The sequence below is a fragment of the Astatotilapia calliptera genome, chromosome 16 (assembly GCF_900246225.1).
Source record: "Astatotilapia calliptera chromosome 16, fAstCal1.2, whole genome shotgun sequence".
Taxonomy (NCBI): domain Eukaryota; kingdom Metazoa; phylum Chordata; class Actinopteri; order Cichliformes; family Cichlidae; genus Astatotilapia; species Astatotilapia calliptera.
This window is the reverse complement of record NC_039317.1, coordinates 17996341-18014084: the sequence shown is the minus strand read 5'-3', so window position 1 is coordinate 18014084 and position 17744 is coordinate 17996341. Positions and strand designations below refer to the sequence as shown.

At 38.5% G+C, this 17744-nt stretch overlaps 1 protein-coding gene across 2 annotated transcripts in view; it reads right to left on the bottom strand.

Annotated features, from left to right (window-relative positions):
• LOC113007382 (glypican-6-like) overlaps positions 1-14191 on the bottom strand; it is an 80688-nt gene extending 66497 nt beyond the window's left edge. For both annotated transcript variants that reach the window (XM_026143876.1, XM_026143877.1), the window contains exon 1: positions 13716-14191. In XM_026143876.1, coding sequence (XP_025999661.1) covers positions 13716-13866 — 151 coding nt within the window. In that variant the 5' untranslated portion in view covers positions 13867-14191. The remainder of the gene's footprint in view (positions 1-13715) is intronic.
• Positions 14192-17744: the final 3553 nt, after the last annotated feature.

Genomic DNA, 17744 nt, shown 5'->3' with positions numbered 1-17744 from the left:
CCAAAGCTGGTCTTTGGCAAGTCAGTTAATATTAAGTGGACAGGGTGGGTGAACCAAAGAGGCTTGTCCCTGACTAACCTCGCTGTACAAGCTCAACACCTAACCTCTGTTTTTCTGGGGCTAACGGGAGGATGCAGTACTTCACTTTGTATCTAGCCATGGGACCAGACTGTATTTAGCGTGCAGACAAGAAGAACAATTCTTGCTAATTAACAAGAAGCAGATCCTAATCACACGAACATAAGAACAGCAGAAAATACAAGACATACATACAGTGCCATGAAAAAGTATTTCCCCATTCCTGATTTCTCACTTCTATGCATATTTATTTGAGTTTAAGACTCCAGTGAACCACGCTGAGAGCCATTATACACAAATGGAGAATATTTGGAACAGTTGTGGCTCGCTTACAGAAATCACTCCAATTAATACAAGAGTGCAATGGCAACCCATCCAGGAGATAACAAAAACCCCTCAAACACCACCCAAAGGAATGCAGGCCTCACTTATCTTACTTAAGGTCAGCATCCCCCCAACCCCTTCCCCAAACGGCTCATCTCACATTTCCCAAAAAACATCTCCAAGACTTTTGGAGAAATATTCTGAGACTAATGAGACAAGTGAGACAATGACGAAGGTTGAACTTTTTGGAAGGTTTGAGTGTCGTTACACCATATAAAAGGGCATAAAACTAACACAGTATTTCATTAAAAGAACATCACACCAATCGAACATGTTGGTGGTAGTGTGATGGTCTGGGGCTGCTTTGGTGTTTCGAGACCTGGAAGACCAGACCTAATTGATGAATCCATGAATTCTGCTTTCTACCAGAAAATCCCGTAGGAGAATGTCCCACCATCAATTTCTAACCTGAAGCTCAAGCACACTCTAGCTATGTGGCAGGACAATGATTGAACATGGCAGTAAGTCCACCTCTGAATGGCTAAATACATAAAATAAAATAATAATTTAAGTTTTTGGAGTGGATTAGTCAAAGTCCAGTATCAAACAAGATTGTGTTGCTTTGGTATAACCTTAAAAAGGCTGTTTATTCTCAAAAACCCTCCAATATGGCAAAGATAGTGCACCAAAATTCCTCCACACTGATGTGAAAGACTCACTGTCAGCTATTGCAAATGCTTGATTGCAGTTCTTACTGCCAAGGGTGACCCAACCAGTTATTCGGTTTAGGGGAGGAGTACTGAATTTATATAGGGAAGTTTGAATTGTTTTTTTATCCTTAATAAATGTAATCATCAAAAATGGCATTTTGTATTTATTCAGGTTATCTTTGTCTAATATTAAAATCCACTTGATGATCTGAAACATTTAAGATGAACAAATACTGAAAACGTAAGTTATCAGAAAGGGGGCAAATCCTTTTTCACAGCACTGTACATGGCTGTCAGTTGTGCTGCGCCACACATCAAACCTGGTAAAAATATACAGCTGAGTTATAATGAGATAGGTTTATTCATGCACACAGATTTATTAACACCTACTCAAGCTGTCATCATAAGTCATAATTATATCATGTCACTCAGTGTCTGTAACCAAATGGGGTGTCAGTCAATTTAGCTACCTTATTATCAGTGCTAATGAAGCTCTATGAAGATATTCAAATTCTACATTCGTCCTGCTGAGATGGGTTTCCATTTTACAAAACTTCTCTGCCAGGCACGTACAACATGTTTATGATATATTTTGCAGTCTTTAGCAGGTTTAATGTGTGATAATCCTACATGACAGAAGTGCAGTTGTTTATCTAAATCTGTTTTACATATTTACACGTTGTATGCTTACTTACTTTCTGCTGGTAAGCAAAGCGATACCTTAAGGCACCTGTTGTCCTTGTTTACTGTTCAGAACACCTCCACAGGTGCCTGTCAAAAACCATCATTGCTGCTCAAGTCACACCTACGTAAGCTCTATGTCTCTGATAAAGACCAATTTTATGTAGTGTTCAGATCAAAAGTCCAAAATGGTTCCCCTTACAATGACTAGTGATGCAGCAAATTATCATTTTAACACATTACTCTTCATACTGAAGATCTGTTTCAACTCACTTCAACCTTGTACCAAATATAGCTCACTAGCATCTCACACAATTAAACTTTGCCTGCAAATATTTAGTTTTTTTTTTCCTTGTACAAACATATACAATGACATTGTTTACTTCCTTTATCATTTATCTAAGAAGGGCACAGGCAAGAGAAGATATAAAGAAGAGGCAATTATCACACAATTACACTTTGACATGGCTTTAAGCAAAAAGAGAACGTGCTTTTAGAAAAGTTAGACATCACAAACTGAAATGCTGCAATTCAACGCATGACTCATGTTGTTTTAAAGTGTCTAAGTTCCTGTTACACAAGCAAAGGTAGGCCAACTCTCTGAAGTATTCCTCAGTGTACCTGGCCAAAGAGACCCAGAGCATATGTGCTCTGCCATCTGCTGTGTCCCATGGTTCCCCCTGACAAACTTTTAATGGATTCACACTCAAAGACACGCTCAGCCCTAATGAGATCAGGAATGCTTGTGTCACTGCAACTTCTTCTTCTTTGTCAAATCAAAACATCCAGCAGGAATTAAGAGTTAAAACAAGTTTGAATTTCTGGCAAGTTATCTTTAAATGTTTAGTTATTTTAAAACAATTGTTGCTAATATAAAATCCTATCTGATATTTGCTATTCCCCCATGTTAAGCAAGTTTTCATTAAAAAAAAAAAAAGGAGTTAATATACTTCGTTATTGCAGATACAGGACACAGTAGCTAATCTGGCTCACAGTCCATCATAATTCACAGGTTAGTTTAATGACTGAAACACAGAGAGAAGCAATAGATATTCTTGTCATTTGTTGGATGTTTTGCAAAGTGTGAATTAAAATCCACTGAGAAGTTAAGGAGGCTTATATATCCACAGCAAATTAATCTTGTTCATCAATGAAACTGCTTGAGTTCACGAGTATATGATCAGTAGCAGCCAGCCATTAGACAAATGAAATTCTGTATGTCACACCATTGACCAGATGATAGCATAATAGTGAAACGAAGTCCATATTTCAGATGTGGGACCAACAGTGGTGACGATCATAACCAATAAGATAATGATCATTTCCATCTAACAGAATGCAAGTGATATGCAGCATATGTGGCAGAGCTAAATCACATTGATTCCGTCATTTGGTATTTAACAAAGTTTTTCATCATTTTGTGCAAAATTTATCAACACTGAGAATCCTATGTTAACAACTTTGCCAAACAATTAAAATTAAATATTGTTTAATACACCAGAAATTAAATTTTGTAAAACTGCCAATTGTGGCCAAGAGTTTATGTTAAAAAAACAAAACAGTTATGGTGAAGAAGCTTCTGGTGAACATTGCTTGCAAGATTTGCTGAAATCTGACCAATGCTCTGAGAGTAACAATTTTTATGAAAACAGAAAAAAGCATCAGTAAAACAACAAATATGACCTCGATCACCATTTGGGTAAAAACCCATTAGGTGATCATTGTGTGTAAGTTTGTTTAAATTCAGGCAAATACAACTCACCAGGGCATAAGACAAATGGAATAAAGCAAATTCTTTTCAATTTCATAAATTTCTGCTCCACTTACTGTGATCTGACATTTCCTTGCGTGGTTTAATCCAAGCAAAAATCTATCCAAGACTGGAAAAGCTGTCAACTATTCAATTCTGCACTAAAATATTGAAGACATTTAAAATCCAAAATCCCTCCTAATCTAAATAAACTGCTTCTTCACACCTTCGAGCCTAAGCAATTCTGTTTTATCTGAGGTATGAATCAACAATGAGTTAAAAAAAAAAGAATAAAAAGAAAAAAGTAAGTGAGTGGGTGGATAACATATGAATACATGAATGTGATATGTTATCTTCTTGTCTCATGAGCATCATATATGGAAGAGATATGTTGTAAGGGGCTCATCAGATGTGATCCCAACCAAATCTAGTTAGCTCACTTGTTTCACCTTCTTATTAAAAGTAAATCAATAGGTTAGACTTAAAGGTTGCTGTAAATCACCATTCTAACAATGAAGCAGAAACCAAATGCCTCTTACACTCAAACTATGTATGTTAAGTGCCTTGGATGTCTGAAAGAATAGGACATTAGCTAAATGTCAGCAAATGTTAGCTGATGGCCTATGCTTCTAGACACCCAAGGCATGCATACTGGTAATTTCAATGTAATATGCATTCTGCTTCATCCCACTTTCTCTACAGCACACCGAAACAGGCCCCTTAACCAATGGGTAATCAGACTTTGACAAGACAAGATCATATCGTCAGGAACTATACAACAAGAGATATTCATTGAATATGAACATCATCATGGATCCTTAAATCGCTGTATTCCACACACCTTCACACTTTTAATAACGTCTCTAGAGGGTTTTGTGTACAGAATAGCCAAGTTTCTTGCTCAAGTTGGAACTTGCATCAATCAAAAATTGAATGAAATTATTCCTATCACATTTTGGGTCATGTCAGAAGTTATTATGAAAGGCATGTTCATGTTTTAAATAACTGGGGGATGCTGATACAGAGGGGTATATGTCCTTGGGTGAATGAGGACAGGTTCAAGAGGAAATGAATTCTCACTGACATAAAACAGTCTACAATAAAAGCAGCACAGTACAATGGTATGATGGTATTCTTCATCCTCAGGAGAGTCAGCGTGAAGGGAAAAAGGACAGGAATAAAGATGTTGGAGCGGTTTCATACTCCTAGCAAATGTGTCAGTATATATATATATTTTTTTTTTTTGAATATGTCAAACTATTCCTCTGCAACATGCCATGTGCAAGGCTGCGTGCGTGATAAAACAGTCAAACGTTGACTCAAAGGTATAGCTTTTCATATTGAAATGTTTTTAAATGTACTATAAAAAATATTTTTCAGGAAAGAAATATAGGAGTGGAGAAAAAACAACCTGTTTCTTTAAAGGCTTTGGAAAACTTGTGAAGAGATGAGTTTTCCACATTTATATAAATATTTTTTTCTAACAGATTGTTTGCATCTTAACATAAAACTCCTGCTCATCAGGTTTCTGGGAAGATTGGAGATGACTACAGTTTCAGATTAACAATTGAACTGTTGCCTACTAAAGGTTTTTTCAGTAAATTTTAGTGAATGAAGCAAAAGTGCCTCCAGCTTTTTAGACATGAGAATTTCTCAAATATAATTCAAAACTGTACCGACTTTTCAGTGGGGAATGTAGTGTGCATTTTTTAACCACTTTATGAAATTTTACAAAATAATAATAATTTTAAAAAACAAAAAAAACACAAGCATTAATAAGGAAATTCGATACAAGTAAATCATGACAAGGACTAGACTCATCTTTACAAAAATCTTTGACAAGAATACATATATACATATGCAATAAAAAAATATGTTTGACCTTGAGGGTAATAGCTGGGGGATATTTATGTACCATATACCCTTCAGCAAAGTACACCAATATCATTACAGTTAAAATTAATGTATGGATTTCCCTAATACCGTGTACGGCACATTTAGGAATGACAAGTGCAGAAATAATCAGCATATGTAGCACTATGTCTAGCTTTGACATTTATTGAGGAGTGCATAATAAAAAGCCTAGTGGAGGAATCCAGTGTGGATATTCGATCTATGCATGCCTAGAAGCCCCTGAGAATGAGAAGTGAGGAGGCAAGCCTCTCTCATCTGCATCAGTTTGCTAAGTGGAGCATGGCACATAAACACACTACAGGTAGCAGCTGGTGGCTGTTTAGAGACCCTCAAGGCCCTGAGACCTGCACTGATCGTTACCTTTCACTCAGTTTACAGTTTAGAATACAGGCACCGGTCATTATACCTTGCTACAGTGTAAGTGTCCTCAAGCCAGTGGCCTTGTTGCCTGAGAGGGAAAGGATACAGCTCTGCTGCACAAGTACATAGCTTCCATTGGTGGCTTGCTACACACCACACTGAACTATCCTCAAGAGCAGTGTAAAGGCAAGTATAGACTCCAGTTACGCATCATGTCTAGTCAGACGCTGTCAACAAGACAGAAGTTGCTAAAGATAGATCCAACAGCAGCAACAAGGCATTCGAGTTAGCTTTGTTTCATGATGGCTAAGTTTTGACTGTTAGATGTGATGTTGGGAAAAAGTACTGGGTATACGCCGCAGTCCAACGCCAGAATTTTGATACTAATGTCAGTGAAAAACACACTGATCCAGAGGATTGTTTTTGTGAATGTCTTAAAAAAAGAGACAATGAAATATTGTCAACTACAGGAAACAGTGTAAACAGATCTCCAAAATGGTAGCCTATAATGGTCAAAAAGAACAAAACAGCATGAGTGACAAGCGAAAATGTGTTTATGTCAGTTTCTTAAAACAGAAATGAAAAGGCTCTTTCATTGTGGCTCCAGGTTAGAATTTAATTGGACAGTTGTTGACAGGAACTAATAGATCAAAATAACATCCATTCATTTCTTGCAGGAGAACTCATTTGTCCACATTTCAAATGATTCTGAAACCATTAAACGATGATTGCAATGCCATTTCACGAGAATCTGTGTATTGTTTTTCACATATTTATTGTAAATAAGTTTAGAAAATGTTAATTCCCCGAGGCAGCAGCATATTCCTTTAGTAATGTATAGCTGTGTGTCAGCAATATAAACCAGGCATGCCAGCCTTACAGCATTTGGACAAGCTTCAATAACCCAGTACATTTTACTAAAACTAAATTTTTGCAACAAAAAAAAAAATAGGGATAGGTTAATTGGATAATCCAAATTGCCACTAGGTATGAATGTGCGAGTGAATGTGAGTATGAATGGTTGTCTGTCCTTGTGTGTTAGCCCTGCGACAGACTGGCGACCTGTCCAGGGTGTACCCCGCCTAGAAGCTCGCCCTATGACAGCTGGGATTGGCTCCAGCGCCCCCCGTGACCCTGAAAAGGATAAGCGGTAGCGAATGGATGGATGGATGGAAAAAAAAAAAAAAACAAATGGAAAAAAAATGAACAGGTTTCTGCTACATAGTAATAAAAAGTGACTTGTACCTGGAAATATCTCAATAATTTACTTATTCACATAATATGGACTGTGAATTAGTCAAACAAACAGCATTGTTAATATCTGCCACCTGAACCCCGTTTGGTTTTTAAATGTGTAGGATGTATTAAAATTTCAACAACTGGAGTTATGAGCAGCAGAAAGTTGGACATAAACCCTGCTGGAGGCCACAAACAAAATAAACAGAAAGTTTGGGTCACAAACAGGATTAGGGTTTAGAAATATTATCCAAAGAGTACTTTTGGTGTTAAAAAAAATATCAGTAACCCTGAAGACATCAGTTCCCCTCCTTCCTGAAGAAACACAAACACATCAAAATTCATCAAAATCTGAGAGGAGTGCATTGTTGCATAAACTGTAGGTTCCAGACAGGCAGAATAAAATAACTTGGTCTTGGACTGCTGGTCAGATACAATAAACTCAGTGCATGGCTTTATGAGGGTGATTGTGCAAGCAGCCCTCTTGAATAGTGCATATGAAGAAAAAAAATGGCTTGCACACAACTAAATAAATATTGTGTATATCAAACGATGATGGTGCTAAAACAAAGACTATATGCATGAAAACAAAACTGTTCAATAAAACATGCAGTACCAATTTAAATCCAAATAGTTCCATTTAAATAAGCAATACACAAATAGATAAACCACGCAAGCACAAACAAATAATCCTTATCAATTTTACAAGACATAAGCTACAAGAATACTCATCAAAAGCATATACAGAAATGTGCTATAAATACTCACAAGGCAAGCAAACAGAGAAACATGTGACAAGAAGCACAGACACCAAAGATTTTTTTTTTCAATGGGACACCTGGTTGGGACTTGCTTGTGCACATGCAAGAAACAAGTCTTTCTGCCAGAAGTTCTTTCTCGTATCCGACTGAAATGATTTATGAAATGTAGGCAAACCTGTGAAAGGATCTATTTAACTAATAAAATATTATTGCCCTAAATTCAACTAAGTTAGCTCTTGGAGAACAAAAATCAGTCCATCAAGTTTCTTAGTATAAATGCATTGGGGGATGCATCAGGAAGGACATCCAGTGTAAAAGTCAACGAAATCAAATATGCAGAGCTGCCCAGTGTGGCAACCCCTTGTGAATAAGGGAGCAGCTGAAAGTAGCTTCTTAATGGCTTATCCAAATTAATGTTGTGGAGGGGCTGAAACTTATCCCAGCTGTCATGGGACAAGCGACAGTATGCAACCTGGACAGCACACAAGTCTAGTCCATGACAGTAAACTAAAACAACCAAGTTTAAATGGTAAATGGTCTGTATTTGTATAGTGCTTTTACTAGTCCCTAAGGACGCCAAACTGCTTTACACATCCAGTCATCCACACATTCACACACTGGTGATGGCAAGCTACATTGTAGCCACAGCCACCCTGGGGCGCACTGACAGAGGCGAGGCTGCCGGACACTGGCGCCACCGGGCCCTCTGACCACCACCAGTAGGCAACGGGTGAAGTGTCTTGCCCAAGGACACAATGACCAAGACTGTCCAAGCCGGGGCTCGAACCGGCAACCTTCCGATTACAAGGCGAACTCCCAACTCTTGAGCCACGATCGCCAAAATCGATAGGTCGGTGCTGATTTATGAGTGATCATTCCAGGTTAGGTTGGGGCCTCATCATGGAGAGACTCCACCTGTCAGTTAGCTTGGAAACAACTTAATGTGTCTCTGGAAGAGCTGAAGGAAGTGGCTGAAAGTTCTAGGTGACTCTGTTTAGGCTACTGCTCTCACAGTCTGGACCCAAATAAGCAACAGAAATGGATGGATTGATGGATGGATGGGGACACAAACCCTTTTAAATAAAAGTCCTTTTTTTGACCCGTGCATCCACAGCAACCTCAGCCTCATAACTGGTACGGTCATCTGACATTTCTGAGTATTTCTCCTAGAAATGTTTTCCGGCAGAAAATGTTGAAGTAATTTTTTGCGCTACTTGCTGTTGTTCAGTGCTTTATGAATTTTGAAGTTGCTGTGGAAAATAAGCAGAAACATTTTTAGTCTACTGCAACATTGCTCATCACTTTTTTTTGTCTCCACATTTACATTTACAGCACATTTGTGTAACCGATTAAGTTGCACTTGGAGTATGTTTTGTCTGTTTTAAGTGTTAAGCTTATAAAGTATTAAAACTTATGTATAAGGCTAACACTTAAAAACAACAACAACTGTGTGTTAATCCACTTCAAGGCCAGGAGTTTGTACTTTTGTGCATTCTGCATAAAAAAACTTTTAGAAATTTCCATTTCTTAAATTTATTTTGATGTACTTTGATTCTGGTGGTGTTATGCTTTTAGCGCTGCAACCCTAAAAGACTTGCAGGACACAGTTTCTTGCAGCTCTCACAGGAAACACCCGCAGAGAGAGCCCATCATGAGGCCATTTTGGCATCCATAAGTATGATTGATGACATAGGGATGCAGACAGCGAGAATTCCCCTCTGCCATGAGAAAAATGATGATTGTTTGGATTTTTTTTTATTTATTTATTTCCCTGTTAGTGCCCCCCTCTGCTTCTCAGTGGGACACATTTACATTACGTTAGCAACATATACACTCAAAGCCTGGGGCTACCAAATACAAACAAAACAACTCCCGTGGATCTCAAAAGTCCATTTATCCACAATTTTTATCACAAATACTTCGATGTTTGTAGAGTAAAATGTAAAAAAGGTAAAACATGCCATCGGAAGCCATTATCCCTTTCAGGACCTCACCCCCAAATCTATTTCAACATGTGTGACTGGCAGGAAGGTCGCAATAATTTCACAATACATCACAGCAACAGTGGAGTGTGCTGCAGGGGCTAACAAAGTCACCTGGCCATTCCCTTTGCAGGCACTGCCATTTAGCCCTTTTTAATCCCCTCCATCCCATTACATGACAGTAGAAGACCTGTGCACATTACATGCTTCAGTAGAGATCATTTGCCTCGCGCAGGCAGCCAAAGATCACATAAAATATTACCACCCGTTATTTCTGTCCCACCTCCATCTCCTGACTGGCAGTAAACAGAGCTGGACGTCAAATGATAGCATAGTATATGACATCCTAAGAAGTTCCATTGAATCCCGCAGTCTGCCATATGACTCACTCTCCACGTCTCAGACATCGGGTAATCGACTGAGTGGAAACGGAGACAGCAGATAAGACTGAGTGCAGGTCTTAACTTTAACAAGCAATAAAAAAGTGGATTTTAGAGGCAAAATATAATTAATTTTCTTACAATTAAATTAAACAGATATAATTAAAGTCTTCTGAGAGGGTGGTTCATATTTTAAGATGTGCAAACACTCCAAAGACTTTGCAATTCATAAGTTCATTCCTATTTTAAATATCTTCACAGTATACGAGCTTCCAGCCCGGTCTGGTCAGCAGAAAGAATCATCAGTTAAGTCTTGTGGAATTACTGTACTCGCTGAGCCTTCAGGCTTTGGATCATAACAACATTTTTGTCAATAACACCATCTCCAGTGCTGTCATTCCCCCTGACCTGGTTCCTCTATTGAGCCCAAACACAAACACACACATACGAAAACACACACAGAGAAAATCTGGGGTACTAAGCTTTTCATTTCAACTCCAGGAGAAGACGTGGTAGTTATTTCAACATTTTAAGTAGTACAGAAATACTCTCACAATAGCACCCTGATGTTTCACGGTTATTATTTTCACTCTATTAAAATTGCAGTGGTTGCAGTGAATTACTCATATTGGCCAATCTTATAGAAAAAGTTTGGGTAATATAAAAAAGTAATAGATATATATTTCAATAGTATTCTAATTTGATTCATTTAAATATAAGTACAATCTAATTTAATAAAAACACAACTTTACAAATACAGAGTTTCCCAAATATGTTTTCCAGTCTCTAACGGCATCACATCAAAAGCAGCAAAACCACACACACATCCGTCTGTCACAGACTTCAAGAAATCAAACCGCCAAGTGAGACCATTCAACAAAAAATGCACAGCATGCAGCAGCAGTGAAAGCACCATTTGTGGAGGTGGACCAGTAATAAGTTTGAGATTTCCCCTAAATCGTCAGTGATTTTAATAGAGTGTGATGGCAGTTGTGAGACTGGCACAAACAGCAAAACAGGAAGCTTTTGAAGCTCTAAAGTAACTTAAAATTTTTTGTAACTTTAATGATCAAGTCGTCCGTCCTAAACAGCTCTTCAAGTCATCACGAACTGCACAAAAACAGTATTTAAGTTCGCATTAATCTGTGAATTGGTGTTAATGTCATTTGCAATCTGTCTGTAAACTCCACAAATCATAAAATGTGAACAGTAACGTGCCCTTGACACACTCATTGACTACACCACTACCTCTACATCATGTGTGTAATATAAATGAATGACATTTCAGTGAAAAAACTAAATAACTAAAAAGGGGCCGAAGCTAAAAGCAGATAATGCTGCATTATTAACAACATCTGCCAAGTGAATTTCATAAAAATATATCCATCCATCCATTTTCTTAACCCCAGGGAAGCTGGGATCTATCCCAGCTGTCATTAGAGCTAAAGGAAGGGTACACCCTGGACAGATCGGTAGTCTGTCGTGAGGCTGACACGCAGGGAGACAGAAAACCATTAACGCTCATATTCATGGAGTGCGAGAGGAAGCCGGAGTTCCCGGAGACAGCCCATACATAGGCAGGGAGAACATGCAACCTTCCCAAAGTAGCTTAGTAAAGTAAAGTAAAGTAAGCTTGTGGATTCAAACCCAGTACACCCTAGATGTGAGGCAACAGTGCACAGCACCACCACTGTCTATAATGTTAAAAAAAATACACATATTTTAATAAGCTATATTACTCAATTATAGTCCAAATGATGTCATTTATCCCCAAATCAGCTATTAAACCAAAGGCTCTATTTTCAGGAGATTAAGTAAAATAGTGCAAACAAGTCGTGTGCCAGCCACGAGATTAAATTTTAAATCAGTTCAGACTAATATAAACTTACATAGCGAAAAAGAAAGCTCTCTGCATTTACTACATTTCTGCTAAGAAGCAACTTGAATGTTTTTTCATTTATTTATTTATTGATAGGACAATGTTACGATTTTAATCAACTTTTAATCAAAAGGAATTTGCAAATTTATTTTAGGCAAGATCTGGCTTGGCTTGAAAGTTGTTTGCATGAGTAAGAGGCAATGAGCTTTGAGCCCAGAGGACATGTCTATCACTGTGCGAATTTGCTGAGTTGTTGATAAAGCGTTTCTCCCGAAGACATGTAAGGTTGTGACTCATTCAAAGAGAAGATCAAAAGACTTTTATTCAGGGTGACATAATTCAGGAAAGAGACAGATTGGATTTTTTCCACTCATTCCAGAGATTAGTTGTGATGTCAGAGACACAGATCCAACGGATTTAATCAGTTAGTTATTCAACCCGTCTCTGAACAGGTGTGCCTGTTATCAAATATGCAGCCTTTTACTTGTGCCAGATTCCCTGATTTATAGAAAGAATAATTGATTGGCCTTGAAGCATAACAATGACGACCTGGAGAGACAATTCAATGAAAGAGGCGGAAAGGGGAGACTGCCTCTCATCCATACTCCTGTTCTGATGACATAATGATATTTATATCCAAACTATGCCTGAAAAACAGACCAATTTAATTTAAGTATCGCTGCAGCGAAACACTGACGCTGTAACCTTAAGTCATTTTTCAAATCATGTGTGTAATGTGTAATCAAGGCCAGAGAACACCAAGAAAGATTTCAACAAAACATCATAAAATCTGGTTTTACATGCCAGTAGGGATGCATCGGGCCTGCCTTATTTCACACAAGGTATATTTAAGATAATTACTTATTAGGCTTGTGGCAGAAACCATGCAATGCCAAATGAAGTGAGCAGCGGTTGTGGTCTACTGCTTGAGCATTGCATGAGCTTCATTTTATCTAATCACCCAATTTTCACAGGACAGGAGTTAATCTGTACAGCTGTCCACTCACTGGGCTCCCTTACTTGGTTTTCACCGTCAGAAACCTCTACTGGAGACATGCAGACACATTTCACACTCGGCATTGATAGGGCAGGATAGCCGGTATGACACACACACACACACACACATATATATATATATATATATATATATATATATATATATATATATATATATATATATATATATATATATATATATATAAACTAAATAAGCCTGTAGTTATGCGTTCAGGCAGTTTACATGCGTGGGTTCCCGATTAGAGCAGATCTCTCCAAGCAGCTGTGGGAAGCTCACTACCCCCAGGTAGTCAGTCAGGAGCGTTTTGGAAATCAAGTAGCTCACATTTGTATAAAGTTAACTTCAGTGAGTGAAAATCACAGCAGGTACTTTGTGAGTGACAGGTGGTTGAAAAGCTGGAACCGATTAGTTGGACGTGGTGCAGTCGCAGTAGCGTACCCCTGCAGCATTAAAACGATTTAGCGTCTTAAATGAGTTGCAATAGGACTGCTGAGTATTTTTAACTTTTCCTCTCAGATATAAACACTTAACACAGACGCGTTTACTATTATTATTTTATTTTGTAAAAGTCGCTGCATATTCCCGATCATTTCGGATGCTGTAACCGGCAGGTCGTGAGCCAGTAACTCAGTCCACCCTTACCTGGGATCTCCTGATGGGGAACATGTGAGAAGCCAAAGCCTTTCGCGATGGAAGCCTCCCTCACCTCGCTGCAATTCCTCGCTTTAAATTCGGCTCTTGCCGCAACAGACAGCACAGAAAAAGTGCAAATGATGGTCTCCAGTCTGAGCATCGTTCACTTCTGTACAGATCCCTCACTGTTTAGGTACTCTGCAGTGTCCCGCTTGCTGGCAAAACTCCCCCCTCCTGCAGCAGATTCGCAGGTAGACTATTTAATGACTGGTCGTTTTTAGTGGTTGAAACTCAACTATAGTCTCTTAACACATCCCCCAAAGCACAACGGGTTTGTATCGCCACCGAGTTCAGTTGAAAGTCCCTCGGCGCAGTAGAAAAGAAAGCTGTGAGCGTAAAGGTGCCACATGAATCCAAGGAGCGCGTTTCCCGGCTTGTTGACTCAACTTCGCTCAGCAAAGAAAGCCCATTGTAGCTGCGTTGAAGTGGAAATGCTCTGTGGAGGAGAGCGCTGTGTGTTCAGATGCACCGGCAGGGCAAAAGCGGGACACAAAACGTGGAGTGGAATCGAGCCTCATCCAGTGTAGCAGGTCGGCACCTGCATATGAGATACAACCTGGTAGAAAGTAACAAATACATAAAACATCCTGTAGGTGCTATTGGATTAAAAATGGGAAGATATGGAGCCGACTTTAAAATTGAATCGCTGCCATAAATGCCTGTGGGTATATCCCATTGTTTTTCGTGAGTGTGAATTATAGAATGCAGTCTGTTACACTTGGATTTTTTTTTTCTAATATCTGCAATTTAACAAACCTTTACTTGGCCTGCACGTTTATGCTCCACTGGGGAGGTGGCAATTCTGCTGAGCTTAGAAAATGCAAATGTTGATATTTTTTCACTACATTCATCTGATACAGAAGCAAATTATCAGGTTCTGTAGTATCAAACTGTATAAGTCACGAATGTAAAGGATTTGATTAAGACCAGAAGGCAAGCTTTCACAGTTTTATTGATTTTGGAAGAGCTTAATCCCTGGGTAGATCAACAGTGGATTAACATGGCTCCCATCACTATGCAAAGGATTCCAGTGGGATGGGTTACCACATTTCGAAAGTTCTTTAAAAGTGACACCGGCTTGTTTCAGATGGTAGCACTGGAAGATCTTCAATTAAATATCCAAATCCAAGGGGTTCAGGTCTAAGGGCAACACCGAGGCATGTTCTGCTTTACTGATTAAAGTGCCTGTATTCTGGCTTTATGAGGCCACATTCAGTTCCCCACATGAAAGACGGTCATTATTTTTTAGAATTCTTAATGTATGTTCATGTCGATCGTGTCCTTTGAGAGGTTCCGAGAAATTGCATAATAAAAACACTGCTAATCACAGCATCAACATATACTTGTACTCCCTTTTATGTTTGCAACTGGTCAAACACTATTCCCCAAAAACAAATGTAGTCCCCCTGTTTTGACATTCAGTAAAGGGATGATAGAATTAGTCGTTAGTCTCTTCATCCTTTAGTGGTTCCTTTCATGAATTCTGTGCTCTACTTTTATAGTGAGACATTTTGACCTGGACATGTCACACTTTAATGTATCCAACTTTGAAACCCAGGGGATGATTTCATCCAGATGAATAATTTTAATACAATAAAGAATTAATCGCAGCCAAGATGGCTTTCAAGTTTCCTAACTACATAGTAATATGCTGCTCTAACTTACCACAGTTATTCTGGGATTTCAAGGCATTCCCAAACCAGCCAGTGATGTAGAGTAGTAAACATGATGTCATAGAAGCATTAAAATGTGGACCCAAAAGCTTGGACATGGGACGAGGCAGACTGCAAGTAAAAAGTGAGCCATTTATTCTGGCTAATCAGAGTTCATACGTAAAAACAAAGTGAAACACTGTCTGGGGAAACAACAAAGCATAAAGTTAGCCAAAGTTCTGCTTTAAATAGAAACATGAGGTAATCCAGAATATGGGAAACACCCAGGTACAGAGCTGAATCTAATCAGACATTATCAAGACAAGGGAAGCAAAAGTAAATACAAGGCACATGGGACAAGAGCTACCAAAACAAACAGGAAGTACCGACACAGAAAAACGCCTACCACAGAGACTAAGACTTGATAACAGTAAACGGGGATACAGGAGAGGTCAGATGAACTGAAAACTCATGGACATATACTCATGGAAAACCCCCCCACAAAAGCTAACCTAAAATACAACTTTAAAAAACTCCAAACACTAGGTCAGAGACTCAAGAACATGAAGTGCAGTAGCATTTAACTTTATTATCTTGTCAAAATCACAGAACCTACTTGTCGAAACAATAAACACTTCAGCCGTCAAGGTGACAAAAGTATAACTTTGGCATACTGTCACACAAACGGTTCAGAACAAAACAAACAGAACTTAATAGAAGAGAAACACTGAGTGCTGTGACACCGACAGTGCTTATTATGAGAACATTAGAAGGTGAAGAAAGGCATAGTAACAACCTCTTAAGTCTCGCAACCAAGAGACAAAAACACACATCACACATACACAGGTGAGTTCAGTGTTTGAACTGCAGCTAAGATATTGTCTCATAAGCTGCTGCTAATAAGTAACACTAACACCTGGTGCAAGCTAAAGTGAGAGGCTTAGACATTTTCTCTGCCACTGACAGCTGCACGTACAGCACCTTGGAGAGCACCACATATTCACCTCTTACCTTGGCCATCACATTTGTTTGCCTTTTAATATGGCGATTACACAACATTATTACAGGACTTTTCATCGTGTCCTATCCCACCTCCAAATTAAAGCTTTTATTTAAAAGCATTAACTTTTATTTATTTATTTTAAGGCAGCGTTCATAAACAATTAACTAACAAATGAAGAGATTGTGCACCTGTCTCCATCTGTTCCACCAGTACACATTCATTCTAACCTGCACAGTGTGAATCAACTGATGATCAATCTTTCAGTTAAAATGGTAAGTAATAAAGATGCTCTTGTAACCAGTGGGGACTGGCTGGGATGATGATGGTTTTTGTGAGTTTGTGTATTGTTTAATTATGTTTTGTGTACTTTTCTGTTCACTTTATGGTAGCTGGGATAGTATTGCTAAGACCTGTGAATTGACTTTTTATTTTCACTTGCTACAATCTTTAATTAGCTCTGTCAATACTGCACAGTTTCTAAGATAAGAAAACTGAAATAAATCAACACCATTAGGTAAAGAAGATAAGCTAAGGTAAGACTGGAACAAAAAGGGTCTGACTGTAATAAAAGTTTAGAAACTGACAAGTGATTTTTTTTCCCCCTAGAGAAGCACTGAGGGGTTTATGTTTTTGAATGGAAATTGATATGGAGAATGCAGATAAACTATCCAATGCACATTACATAATATTTGACCTAACTGCAAGTCATGACAACAAAAAAATATGTATTTTAATATGAGTTAAATTGTTCTACCTGCCCTACATCCTAATGCACTCGGATTTCTCCCCAATATCGACTCAGGCTCTGTTCACATTCCTCATACAGATGAGAAAATCCATGTTTATTCTCTGTAAAAAACAAAAAACAAAAAAACAAGGCGGTACAATAAGAAGTGCTGGGATCTCAGAGCTGATGCCTTGAATCAAAACAGCCTGACTGTTGTTTTTGGCTGTGTCCACAAATTTTCACAAACGTGAAAGGGGGTAAGGAACAGCTTATATGGATTTGATATCAAATATGTGGCAAGCAAAGCGAACGCTTCACTTAATCTCAGGAAGATGAATGCAGATTTCTGTCAGTGTGTCGGACTAAATGACTCATTGGCACGACCACAATGTACAAGCTAGATGTACATCTTCTCCAAATCCTCAATACATGAGGAAAAACAACAATATCGCCATGATCCCTCAATTATTCTAGTTGGATAAAAACACTGCATTGTGCTGAAATTTGCTGTCGCGTCCAAGGTTCAACCAATATAAATCTTCTTTCATGCATGTTTAGTGTAGGCTTTCCTGATAGGCTGTGTAGTGTAATTCAGA